General features: G+C 41.3%; 1 protein-coding gene across 1 annotated transcript in view; it reads right to left on the bottom strand.

Moving 5' to 3' along the window:
- Positions 1–437: 437 nt before the first annotated feature.
- Positions 438–12,886, bottom strand: part of LOC114659537 (chemerin-like receptor 2) — a 54,370-nt gene continuing 41,921 nt past the window's right edge. The window contains exon 3 of the mRNA XM_028812085.2: positions 438–1,645. Within this exon, the coding sequence (XP_028667918.1) occupies positions 563–1,645 (1,083 nt within the window). The 3' untranslated portion in view covers positions 438–562. The remainder of the gene's footprint in view (positions 1,646–12,886) is intronic.

Below are 12,886 nucleotides of genomic sequence, written 5' to 3'. Positions count from 1 at the left end.
ATAGACCGCAAATGTTTTCCCTACCATAAAGATAAAATGTTTTGAAACAACCAAAAAAAATATATATTATTAATAAATATATATATATATATATATATATATATATATATATATATTTGCATACATTTTTTTGACCTATCAAACTGAATTTCAGTTGAAACTTACCAAGAGAAGTGAAGCGATAGTGTCACTCCAATTAAAAATAGTAGAAAAAGAAACCAAAAACAAATGGCAATCCAATTCAGTACAGCAGAATTCGCCACACAGCATGTATCTTTCAAACCAGTAAGTTTCTTCCTTTTTAGGATTTTAATACCAATGTTAAATTTGATTGTGATTGGAATAACGTGTACCAACGACACTGAGATTTCTCTACAAACGTTCACCACATCATTCCACAAGTGGTCAAATCATATTTAAAATTGAAACACTCTTCCTTAAATGACAGAAATAAAGAAATTATTGTTAAGGACACTGCATTTTTTTATATTTCCTTGTCCAGCTAATATAGTGAAAGAATGAAATCACGTCATCTGGTTTGAATATGTCACTGGCTCTTTGGTCACTCGGATGATTTGCTCTGAGTTCCTGAAGATTTCATTAAACTGATGGATTCTCTGATAATACCTTTAGCTTCCTTTCCAACGAGAAAATATAATATAGGACTAATGCAGCTGTTCAGATGTTTGAAACTAGCGACTAGTGGCATCGCCAGCACAGTGGAGCCATACAACTTACTGTTGAGAGTGTATATGGAAGCCATATAGACCATGGCATTTAAATACAAGGGCGACATGGTGATGAAAAACACCGCCACAGAAGACACAAGAATTCTGTAGATCCTTGAGGATTTTTTAGTAAGAGACTCTTTCATTGAGATAAATATCATCAGGTTGCTGATGATGGTCATAATCAGGGGAAGAATGAATGAGAACACCGAGATGGTGGTGTAGACGGTGTAGACACGACTTGCCGTAGAGTTAAACTCCTGCAGATTCGGTGGATGGAGCATCTCCATAACTCTGTATTGTGTCTCATTGTTTGCTTGTTGACATTTCTCATTGAAAATTTTCAAATTAGAATTAACGTTGAGGCCACAAAAGGACTCGTAGATGCCGGGTTCAGTCTTGGGAGAGATGCACATGAAGAAAATGGGAATGCCGGCTAGAATGAATAAAATCCAAAGAATGAAGCAGCAGATCTTGGAACAGTTCTTTGGTCTGTGTTTCTGGACCCAGAAAGGATTTGTCAATGAGATACCCCTGTCAATGTTGATACCTAACAATGTGAAAGAACTGACACAGATATTGATGGTTGATACATACAAGGTCAGCTTGCAGAATGATACACCAAACGGCCAGTATTTTAGGACATAACTAACCGCCTGGAAGGTCTGAAAGAACAAAATCAGAAAGTCTGAGATTGCCAGGTTCAGAAACCATATATTGACGTGGGACCTCTTCATCTTGAAGATGATCAACCAAATCACAGCTCCATTGCCTAGAATGCCAAAAACCACAGCTAGGAAAGTCACAGCAGCACTGCCATTAAGGATTTTCTTCCAAGAATTTTCAAAGTCTTGTCTGGTGACTTCTCTTTCAATTTCATTTAAAAATGTATTCACCCTTCCCTCCATAGTCTCCATCTGAAAGAAATAATAAAACAATTAAATCTACAAGACCTGAATTAAAGACAGCATTCATATAAAAACCTATTTAGCTATAAAAAGCACATTAGACTTCAGAAGTGTTGTACTTTTATAGAATGTCTTTTCTAAAGTTCAATAGAGCAGACAAGAAGGATGAGTGCTTTCGCTGGTGAAACAGAACAACATCAATACTAAAAAGACCCCAGAAGCAGTAAAGTCGCTGTCAGACACGTGTGAATAGGAGGAAGCTGGATGGACCAAGTGAAGGTAATTCCATGCCAGGCCAGGGGGTAGCAGGGTGCACTAAACCCTCTTCTGTTGTCTCTACAGACCAAACACGGAAATACCTGATTCAACCTTGAAGACATCACTTCTGGTTCCGGCGCCCAGAAGCACGTCACTTCTGGTTCTGGCCCTTAAAGCCACCATGTTTGGTTATATGGCACAATGTGTGAAGTACAAGAGCAAGGAGGTTCTGCTCAAGCTTTTTAATGCACTGGTGAGGCCTCATCTGGACTGCTGTGTGCAATTTTGGTCTCCAGGTTAGCAGCACTTGAAAAAGTCAAGAGAAAAGTGACTAGGCTGATGCCAGGGCTATAGGGGATGAATTATGAGGAAAGATTTAAAGAGCTGAGCCTTTTCCGTTTAAGCAAAAGAAGGTTAAGAAGAGACATGATTGATGTATTTAAAATTATGAAGGGAATTCGTCCAGTGGATCGAGGCTGTGACTTTAACACGAGTTCATCGAGAACACAGGGATGGAGGTGAAAACATGTTAAGGATACATTTTGCACAAACATTAGGAAGTTTTTCTTCCTAGGTACAGGGATTAAGTTACCAAGTAATGTGGTAGACAGTAGGACTTTGGAGACTTTTAAAGCTAAACTTGATGTCTTTGTAGAAGAATTAAGTGGATAAGACTGGCGAGCTTTGCTGGGCTGAATGGCCTGCTCTCATCAAGATTTCTCTAATGTTCTAACGTTTTGAACAGTAAATCAGTTCAGTTTGGAACTCGACCCGTGCACATAAGTGCTCTTTAAAATACCCATTGCAGCCAGGGACAATATATGGGTGGCTGCCCCAAACCGTTTTTGTGTGTTGAGGCTGATTATTTTCACAGTGGCATAGTCGGCAGGATGATGGCCTCCTTTTGGAACTGGAAGTGACGTCTTCAAGGTTGAATCAGGTATTTCTGTGTTTGGTCTGTAGAGACAACAGAAGTGGGTTTAATGCACCCCGCCACCCCCTGGCCTGGTGTGGAATTACCCTCACTTGGTCCATCCAGCTGCCTCCTATTCGCATGTGTGTGTCCCTATCTATTCATGCGCCGTTCTAATTTCTTTTCTTTTTATTTAAAGAACAAAACACAAATAAAGCATACTACATACAGTGTTATGTCCCAAAGACCATCCATAAAACACAACTTCAACAATTTTTGTCATGTATACATAGCTGTAGCCAACATTTACACTATGTCAGTATGATCTGTAAAGTTTATTTCATTGTAGCTGATTTTACTCATATGAGCAGAAACGAGAGAGAGCAGACACCAGACACATTTAGGTAGGCCAGCTGGCAGAAAAGACGTGAGAGACAAGCTGGTCAACGAGGGGTGGGAAATTCATGACACAGACATCTAGAAGATGGCATGGCAGGATGGTTGCCCTATTTGGTGCGTGGCCAAGAGAATTCCATGAGGAGGATTTTTATTGATTAAAGCAGGCCTGACCCATTGCCTTGTAGTTTATTTTAAAGCCATGCAATTCAGTGAACAGAGGGAAACCGCCAGAGAAGATGGACAGAGGCATGTGAAAGACACACAGGCTGGCTGACATAAATCATAAATGGTGAGAACAGGTGAACCTAGACAGCCCTGTGGCAGTTGCCCCATATCTGACAAGAATTCTTTGTATGCATTCTGTGCCGCCAAACACTCCCGTCTCAGCATTTCCTCACCTGAAAAATTGGCTGTGATGACTGTACTGTTCCTTGGCTTCTCTCCAGCCTGGATATGCATGTATAAATTAATTATACATTGTATTTTTACAAGAATGGGAGTTATCTTTTAAAGGAAGTTAAATACATATATCTCTTTTTGTACCATATCTCCCTCATCTGATTATTTCCGCCATGGTCACAAAAGAGAGCATTTGGCTCCAGTTGGTTCTGCATCAATAAAGAGCATAATCCCAGTGAGCGAGCGCCCCCTGCTGGACACAATAGCACGATGAAAAAATTCTTGCTTTCTTGCTCAGAAGAGTTGACATAAATACCAATAAAAGACACACACAAGAGAAGTCAGTCAGTCAGTCATTGTCCATCCCGCTATATCCTAACTCAGGGTCATGGGGGTCTGCTGGACCCAATCCCAGCCAGCATAGGGTGCAAGGCAGGAACAAATCCCGGGCAGGGTGCCAACCCATCGCAGGACACACACAAACACCAAGCACACACTAGGGCCAATTTAGAATCGCCAATCCACCTAACCTGCATGTCTTTGGACTGTGGGAGGAAACCCACGCAGACACGGGGAGAACATGCAAACTCCACGGAGGGAGGACCCGGGAAGCAAACCCAGGTCTCCGTACTGCGAGGCAGCAGCGCTACCCACTGCCCAACCGTGCCACCCCCCCCCCCCACTGCACCACCATGCTGCCCCACAAGAGAAGTATAAAAAGCAATATATAAAGTGGGTTCAGAAAGTATTCAGACCACTTCACTTTCTGTATACTTTAGTGAGTTGTACAACTGATTTCATTTTTAAAGTACAAATGTACCTTTTTTTTTTACTTATCAGTCAAAATTCAATATACATTGTCCGAAATATTTGCAAATGTATTAAAAATCAAAATCCGAAATCCCTCATTGCTATACGTATGCAGACACTTTGCTGTGGCTGGTCAGGTGCATTCTGTCTGCTTGAATTCTCCTTCAGATGTTTCTAGAACTTGGCTTACGTCTGCCTGTGGCAAATTAAATTTATTGGACAGTTTAGAAGGCAACATACCTGTCTATTTCAGGACCCATGATTCACACTGCATGTCAGGACTAAAAACAAATCACAAAATCTACAAAACTGTCTGTAGACGTCCTCATCGATCAAATTGTGGTGAGGCATTGACCAAGGTGAGGAAGTCAAACCATTTCTAAAGTTTTGAGTGTTCCCAGAAGCACAGTGGCCTCAATAATTGTGAAATGGAAGAAGTTTGAAACTACGAAGTCTCTTGCTTGATTAGACCATCTGATCAAACTGAGTAAGCGATCAAGAAGGGCTTTGGTCAAGGAGATGACCAAAAACTCAATGGTCCTTATAACAAGAGCTTCAAAAGTCCTCTGCTCAGATGGGAGAACCTGAAGTAAGGATGACTAGCACTCCATGAATCAGCCATTTATGGTAGAGTTGCTAGACTCACTTGGAGTTTTCCAAATGACATTTAAAGAAAGTGTGTAGAAAAAGATTCTGATGAGACAATAATTGAACAATTTCGGCAGAACTCTATACCCTACTATGTCTGTTGACGATGAGCTACTGCTCATCACCTGCTTAATGCCAATTCATACAGTGAGGCATGATGGTGTCAGACTGTACAGACACAACAAATGTTGCTCGGGTGCTTCACCAGTCACAGGTTTATGGGAGAATGGCAAAGCAAAAAAAAAAAAACACATACCTGACATTTTGGCTAGAGTTTGTAAAAAAGGCACATGGGAGGTTCTGAAGTTAGCTGGTAGAAGGTTCTGTAGTCTGACGAGATCAAAACTGGAGCTTTTTTGGCCATCAGACAAAGTAAAAAATAACATCTTGTTTGAAAACTGCACATTACCCAAACCAGACCATCCTCACTGTTAAATATGGTGGTGGCAGCATTATGTTATGGGGATTCTTCCACCCAGCAGGTCCTGATGCTGAAAAACAACCAAACGGCATGATGATGGCACCACCATGTTCAGGCCAAACAATTCAATCTTCATTTCAATTAGACCAAGAATGTTTCTCATAGTCTGAATATCTTTCAGGTTCCTTTATACAAACTCTAAGAAGGCTTTCATGTCTTGTCTGGCCATTAGTCCATTAAGCTCATATTAGTGGAGTGATGCAGTGGTGATTGTCCTTCTGGTTGTTTTGCCCACCTTCACTCAGCTTCTCTTGAGCTCAGTTCAAGTGGCCTTTGGGTTCTTGGTCACCTCTCTTTCAAGGGCCCATCTTATTGGATTGCACAGTTTAAGTAGTCAGTCAACTCTAGGAAGAGTCATGGTTGTTCCAAACGTATCTATTTAAGTATTACGAAGGCCACTATGATCTTGGGAATCTCCACTGGTGCAGGAATGTTTATTACCTTCCCCAGATCTGTGTTTTGATACAGTCCTGCATCGAAGCTCTGCAGGCCATCCCTTGATCCTTATTGATTGGTTTTTGCTCAACTGTGGGACCTTCCAAAGTTGCCCACTAGAGGGGGTAAATATCATCCAAAAACCCAAACTAGAAACCCAAAAGAGCAGATAGAGAGATCTTGATCTTTGAGAGACAGAGAGACGCTTTCACTTTCCGTGAGACGGAAAAGTCACGTCATGCTTACAAGCTTTGGAAGCAAGTCCCGTGATATATATGCAGAGCAAGTTAGAGATAATGGAAGTAGGAAAATTCGAAAGTCTCAAGAAAATGAGAGTACAGCTCATATTAGCACAAACAAATGTAAAATATAACTTGGTGAAATAACGGAACAGCAAAAAGAGATCAAATAGTGTTTGAGGATGTCTGGGGGAGAAGAGAGACAAGGCATTGACTTTAAAATGTTTAAAGTGCCGCATGAAATGCAGATCACACCACACAGGAGCAGCAGCAAGCCAGCAGCTGATTGAGCAAAGAGGAGGTAAAAAAAACAACTGTTGATTGCTTCCCATTGTATCACCTTGGCGAGTGAAGTGGAGATCACGCGGCATGGCAGAACCAGCAAGCCAGCAGCTGATCGAGCAAACAGGAGGTAAACAGGAGGTATTACCATTTAAGAGGGGTTTCTGAGGAGCGACCGCGTCTCCTTGGGGTGCGTTCGGCCTCCCTTTTCACAATGGCGCGTAGCGTTTGGCCATGGGGGGCAAAGCCCCCTAGTCTTTAAAAATTAAAAGTTTTAATCAAAAAGGCTCTGCAATACAAAGCTCCAAAGAGCACAAAGAATTGCGTAAAATGGCAAGGCAATCCACAGTGAACAAAGTCCCAATACAGAATCCAGAGCAGAGGTTCAAAAAGAGGTTCTCTACATCCTGCCTGAAGAAGGGGCTTGGGTTGCCATGAAAGCCTGCATATTGCAGTCTTCGTAGTTAGCCAATAAAAGGTGTCATTTTGCTTTGCTTGACTTCTCCTTACATCCATAATGGCTAACACCGCACAACACCCTAGTGCTATTACAAAGAAGGTAAAAAAACATCATCTCACCGAGATAAAAGCAAATCTTACATAATTAAACTCAGTGGTGGTCATAGATTATTATTATTATTATTAATTATGTTTCTGGACTTCTCTAGAGCCTTCAACACAATCCAACCTCTGCTCCTTAGGGACAAGCTGACAGAGATGGGAGTAGATTCATACCTGGTGGCATGGATCGTGGACTATCTTACAGACAGACCTCAATATGTGCGTCTCGGGAACTGCAGGTCTGACATTGTGGTCAGCAACACAGGAGCGCCACAGGGGACTGCACTTTCTCCGGTCCTGTTCAGCCTATATACATCAGACTTCCAATACAACTCGGAGTCCTGCCACGTGAAAAAGTTCGCTGACGACACTGCTATCGTGGGCTGCATCAGGAATGGGCTGGCTGAGAAAATTGTTCCTCCCCCAAACTATGCGATTCTTCAATTCCACCTGGGGGGGTAAACGTTAATATTATATAAAGTTATTGTCTGTTTTTTACCTGCATTATTATCAATCTTTAATTTAATATTGTTTTTTGTATCAGTAAGGTGCTGCTGGAGTATGTGAATTTCCCCTTGGGATTAATAAAGTATCTATCTATCTATCTATCTATCTATCTATCTATCTATCTATCTATCTATCTATCTATCTATCTATCTATCTATCTATCTATCTATCTATCTATCTATCTATCTATCTATCTATCTATCTATCTATCTATCTAGATGGCTTGAAAAAAAAAAGGTAAGTTAAAGAAACTTGGATTCAGTTTTGAATAAATTTCTATAGTTTGAACTTTCTGGTAATGTCTTCCTAAACTATCCATTCCCATTTTTTAGTTTTATTTCTCATACTTGTCGACAAAGAGACATTTGACTAAACAATTAAAAAATATTCAAAGCCGCTCACTGCAAGTGCAAATTTAAGAGGCAAGTTGAGGCAAAGACTTGCTGACATGGAGGTATAGGGACTGGAAGAGAGAGAAGGAGAGAGAAGGAGAGAGGCAAACAAATTGGGGTGGAGAGATTTAGGAGGAGGATGAGGGAGTGCATTTGGTGCACTTTCTTAGGTTGGAGTGACTTGTTTACTCACACACTTCCAGTGCGGTGCCAACAAAGCCACTGAAGGTAGAGGATTGTGACTGCAGAATTCTACTACCCATTTGCCATTTTACATTTTTTCAAGTTTGATCACTTCCTTGTGTTTTCTACCAATACAGCCTTATATTTTTGATTTAACTTCTTCATTATTCTGTATCTGAAAAACATCTAGGTGGCACTGCCAATTTTTTTATTTTTTGACTCAGAATACTGAAATTTGTGCTATTGTGGGAAGTAAAAACTATTTAGTGACCTTGCTGAAAGTTAAACAGACTGGCTAATCTTTCAGTTCAGACCCAAAACACACCAAAGCCCTTTGATTTGCTCATAAATGAAATACGGTGGCACAAGGCTAACATTTGATAGTGTGGTATGAAGCACCCAACGGCCACACTTAAGCAAAAGTGGAAACAGCTTTCTAGAAAAGCAAGTCAAGTTAAAGTAAAATCTGTCCATCCGCAAACTACTCCACTATAAGTTTTAAAATGATTCACGATTGTATCCTAATTCAGTTAGGTAGGCACTAATAAGAGAGGTGCACATTATCCCACCACAGTTTAAGTTCACATTTATGTGAATTTCCCCTTGGGATTAATAAAGTATCTATCTATCTATCTATCTATCTATCTATCTATCTATCTATCTATCTATCTATCTATCTATCTATCTATCTATCTATCTATCTATCTATCTATCTATCTAATCAATTTCTGAAATCCCCATTATAAAGACTAGCTGCCTCGCAAGGAACGTGCACCATTTCTGAAAGAATTTAAAATTTAAAAAATGCATTTTTTGTGACTTACAATTGTCAAAAAGCTTGACATTTTGTTCATCTGAAGGCTTTGTGATTTTTAGCAAAATGTCCTAAGGAGAACATGATGGGCCACATGGTATTCTGTCTAGTTGGTGACAGGTCTAAATCAGTCTTGAAATGGTTTAATATAATCATATATAAAACGTCTGCATGTGAAAGTGTGAGTATGTCTGGCATGGAAGTGAGAGGTGGAGTCGGGGTAAGGGCTCCACCTCCGACGAAACAGAAACTCACTTAGCCGCTAATAACACCAGCGGGGCAAGCTTGTTAGCAAAACAAAACCTCAGAAGAAAGACAAAGCCACTTAGCCGCTAATACAGAAGCGAAACGAGCACACTGGCAAAAGGAAACCTCCAAAGAAAGACAGTCGCTTAGCTGCTATTACGAAGCGTGGCGAGCACATCAGCAAAATGGTATCCCTTTTACTATTCCTCCCGCTGCTAATACACAAGCGAGGCAAGCATGTCGGAAAAACGAATCCTCCAAAGAAAGACAAAGTCGCTTAGCCACTAATACAGAAGCGAGGCCAGCACGTCGGCAAAACGAAACCTCTGAAGAGAGAGTCACTCGCTTAGTGGCTAATACAGAAGTGAAGCAAGCACATCGGCAAAACGGTATCCCTTTTACTTTTCCTCCCACCACTAATACACAAGCGAGGTGAGCACCCCCGAGGAAACAGAAACTTGCTTATCCGCTACTAACATCAGCGGGGCAAGCATGTCAGTAAAGCGAAACCACCAAAGAAAGACAGTCACTTAGCTACTAATACACAAGTGATGTGAGCACGTCGGCAAAATGAAACCTCCTAGGAGAGAGATGCCCAGAGTTGTTCCTTTCAAGTACCTGACATCTCTACATTTCAGCTTTTTTTCTGATGATTTCCATAGTTTCTAGGACCCCAGGCTTTTTATAGCATGGGCTTACACAGCTAATATAATATAATATAATATAATATAATATAATATAATATAATATAATATAATATAATATAATATGGGCCATACAGTGGCACAGTGGTAGCACTGCTGTGTTGCAGTAAAGAGACCAAGGTTCACTCCTGCGTGGAGTTTGCATGTTCTCTCCATGTCTTTATGGATCTCCTCTCTCAGTCCAAAGATATGCAGGTTAGGTGAACTGGTGCTGCTAAACTGGACTGAGTAAACGTGTGTGTGTGTGTGTGCATGTGTGTGTCTGTGTCTTTGTGCGTTGCATGTTCACCCTATAACGGTCTGGCTCCCTGCCCAGCCAGGTGTTGACCCTGCCTTGCGCCCAATGATTGCTGGGATACGCTCCATCTGCCCTGTGACCCTGCACATGGGTGGAGTCTAACATTTAGGCTTGGGGGAGCTAAGCGAACCTTAAAAAAATTGCATTTATTTTGGAATCACAACTGTAATTCTATATATTTACATCATATCCCAAGTCACTTATCACAAATAGTTCATAATATAAAGTTACAGTATAACCCAAATCTCTCTTAAATTAACAACTTTAAAACTTTGAAATTCTCAAAAGTGGACAAGTTCCAGTACCGGTATTGAAATGACAGAAGACTTTTATTTTGTCTGCTTTTTATACATACTTGATTTTAATCAAGTTAGAAAATGCATGTATGGCACTGAGTGTTCAGAGATTAGGTTAAATATTTTGAAAATCATTCAGTTTAGGTGGGCTGTCAGATCAGGTCGGGTTGGAGAGCATCCAATGATACAGCGCGTTGCCACACCCACCACACAACAAAACAGCTTGAGATCCCGGTTGGCAACCCCCCCTGGCAGACAAGTGGTCCAGTCCTTCCCTTCAGAAATGACTCTATCTGCCGCAGCCAGGTGTTGCGTGGGCGTCCCCTTGGCCTGGTCCAGCCGCTCAGGTCCTCAACAATGAGGATCCTGCGAGCCGCATCACCCTCCGGGAATCGCACCACATGGTAACCGACGCTCCCTCTCAATGCAGGTCATGTGCCTCATTCGGGACTCCATGAGCAACATAAAGTCAAAGCAGCGGTACCCAAGGATTTTCTGGAGAGACACAGTACCAAAGGAGTCCAGACTTCATGTCAGGTCACTGAATAACATCCATGTCTTGCAACCATATAGCAAAACAGGGAGCACCAGGACTCTAAAGACTTGGACCTTCATCCTTTTGTTGAGATATCGGGAGCACCACATACCCCTTTCCAGTGACCTCATGACCCTCATGTTATCCCAATCCATCTACTGACTTCATAGGAAGAGTCACCAGAGACATGAACGTAAGTAAACATCTTTTAGGTGGACTGGCAATGTTAATTATGCTCTTGATGTGTGTGTGAGTGTTCATGCTGTGATGGGCTGTTGTCCCGCCCAGGAATTGTTCCTTCCCGATGAGCTTCCCTCCTTGCTCTGGAAAAGTGCATTTAGAAAATGGATGGATTGATGCAAAGTTGAAGCCCTTTCAATATTCTTTTACTTCATCAAAGAAACATTTTGGTTTATTAAATATTTTGTCAAGGTGGTTTGTTCAGATCGCCGCCCCGCTGTTTGCAGAGGCAGAACATTCAAACATAAGATGGAGACACACAGACACATGGCATGCACATTATTTTGCAGCCATTTAAATAGCAGCTTGAGGGTCTGTTTTGCTGACAGGAGCGGCTATGTGACAAGTAAAAGAGGAAATCTCTGAATACCAAATATACCAGTTGAAGAGACCTTTCTCAAGGTGAATTTGAAACAGCAAAGTAATCCTTAATTTATGTTAAGAACGCTGATTGGTTTGGCGAAGTGCAAGTGAAAATTAATTAGGTAGGATTGATTTATTTGTCATATTTGTTGATTATCAACATATTACATTACCTGTAATCCATCAAGGAAAAAAATCACTTCTTTATTGGAGATTTATTGTAGTAATTTAGTGCATCTGTTGTGGGGTTTTGGGGTATGCCCACCTATCTCTCCAGTTCAGTTCAATTAGATGGCTGCCGAGCATGGACAGCCTGCTTCAAATCATTCCATAGATTTTTGATGATAATCAAGTCAGGGGACTGTGACGGTCATTCCAGAACATTGTACTTCTCCCTCTGCATGAATGCCTTTGTAGATTTCGAACTGTGTTTTGGGTCATTGTCTTGTTGGAATATCCAACCCCTGCGTAATTTCAACTTTGTGACTGATGCTTGAACATTCTCCTAAAGAATTTGTTGATATTGGGTTAAATTCATCTGATGCTCAACTTTAACAAGGGCCCCAGTCCCTGAACTAGCCATACAGTCCCACAGCATGATGGAACCTCCACCAAATTTGACAGTAGGTAGCAGGTGTTTTTCTTGGAATGCGGTGTTCTTCTTCCGCCATGCAAAGCGGTTTTTGTTATGACCAAATAACTCAATTTGTGTTTCATCAGTCCAAAGCACTTTGTTCCATAATGAATCTGGCTTGTCTAAATGAGCATTTGCATACAACAAGCGACTCTGTTTGTGGCCTGAGTGCAGAAAGGGCTTCTTTCTCATCACCTTGCCAAACAAATGTCCTTTGTGCAAATTCTGCTGAATTGTAGAACGATGTACGGATACACCATCTGCAGTAAGATGTTCTTGCAGGTCTTTGGAGGTGATCTGTGGGTTGTCTGTAACCATTCTCACAATCCTGCGCATATGCCATTCCTGTATTTTTCTTGGCCTGCCAGACCTGCTGGGTTTAACAGCAACTGTGCCTGTGGCCTTCCATTTCCTGATTCCATTCCTTACAGTTGAAACTGACAGTTTAAACCTCTGAGAAAGCTTTTTGTAGCCTTCCACTAAACCAGGAGACTCAACAATCTTTGTTTTCAGATCTTTTGACAGTTGCTTTGAGGATCCCATGCTGTCACTCTTCAGAGGAGAGTCAAAGTGAAGGAAGCACAACTTGCAATTGACCACCTTAAATACCTTT

The sequence above is a fragment of the Erpetoichthys calabaricus genome, chromosome 10 (assembly GCF_900747795.2).
Source record: "Erpetoichthys calabaricus chromosome 10, fErpCal1.3, whole genome shotgun sequence".
Taxonomy (NCBI): domain Eukaryota; kingdom Metazoa; phylum Chordata; class Cladistia; order Polypteriformes; family Polypteridae; genus Erpetoichthys; species Erpetoichthys calabaricus.
Note: the sequence above shows the minus strand (reverse complement) of the source record. Positions and strands in the feature narration are given on the sequence as shown.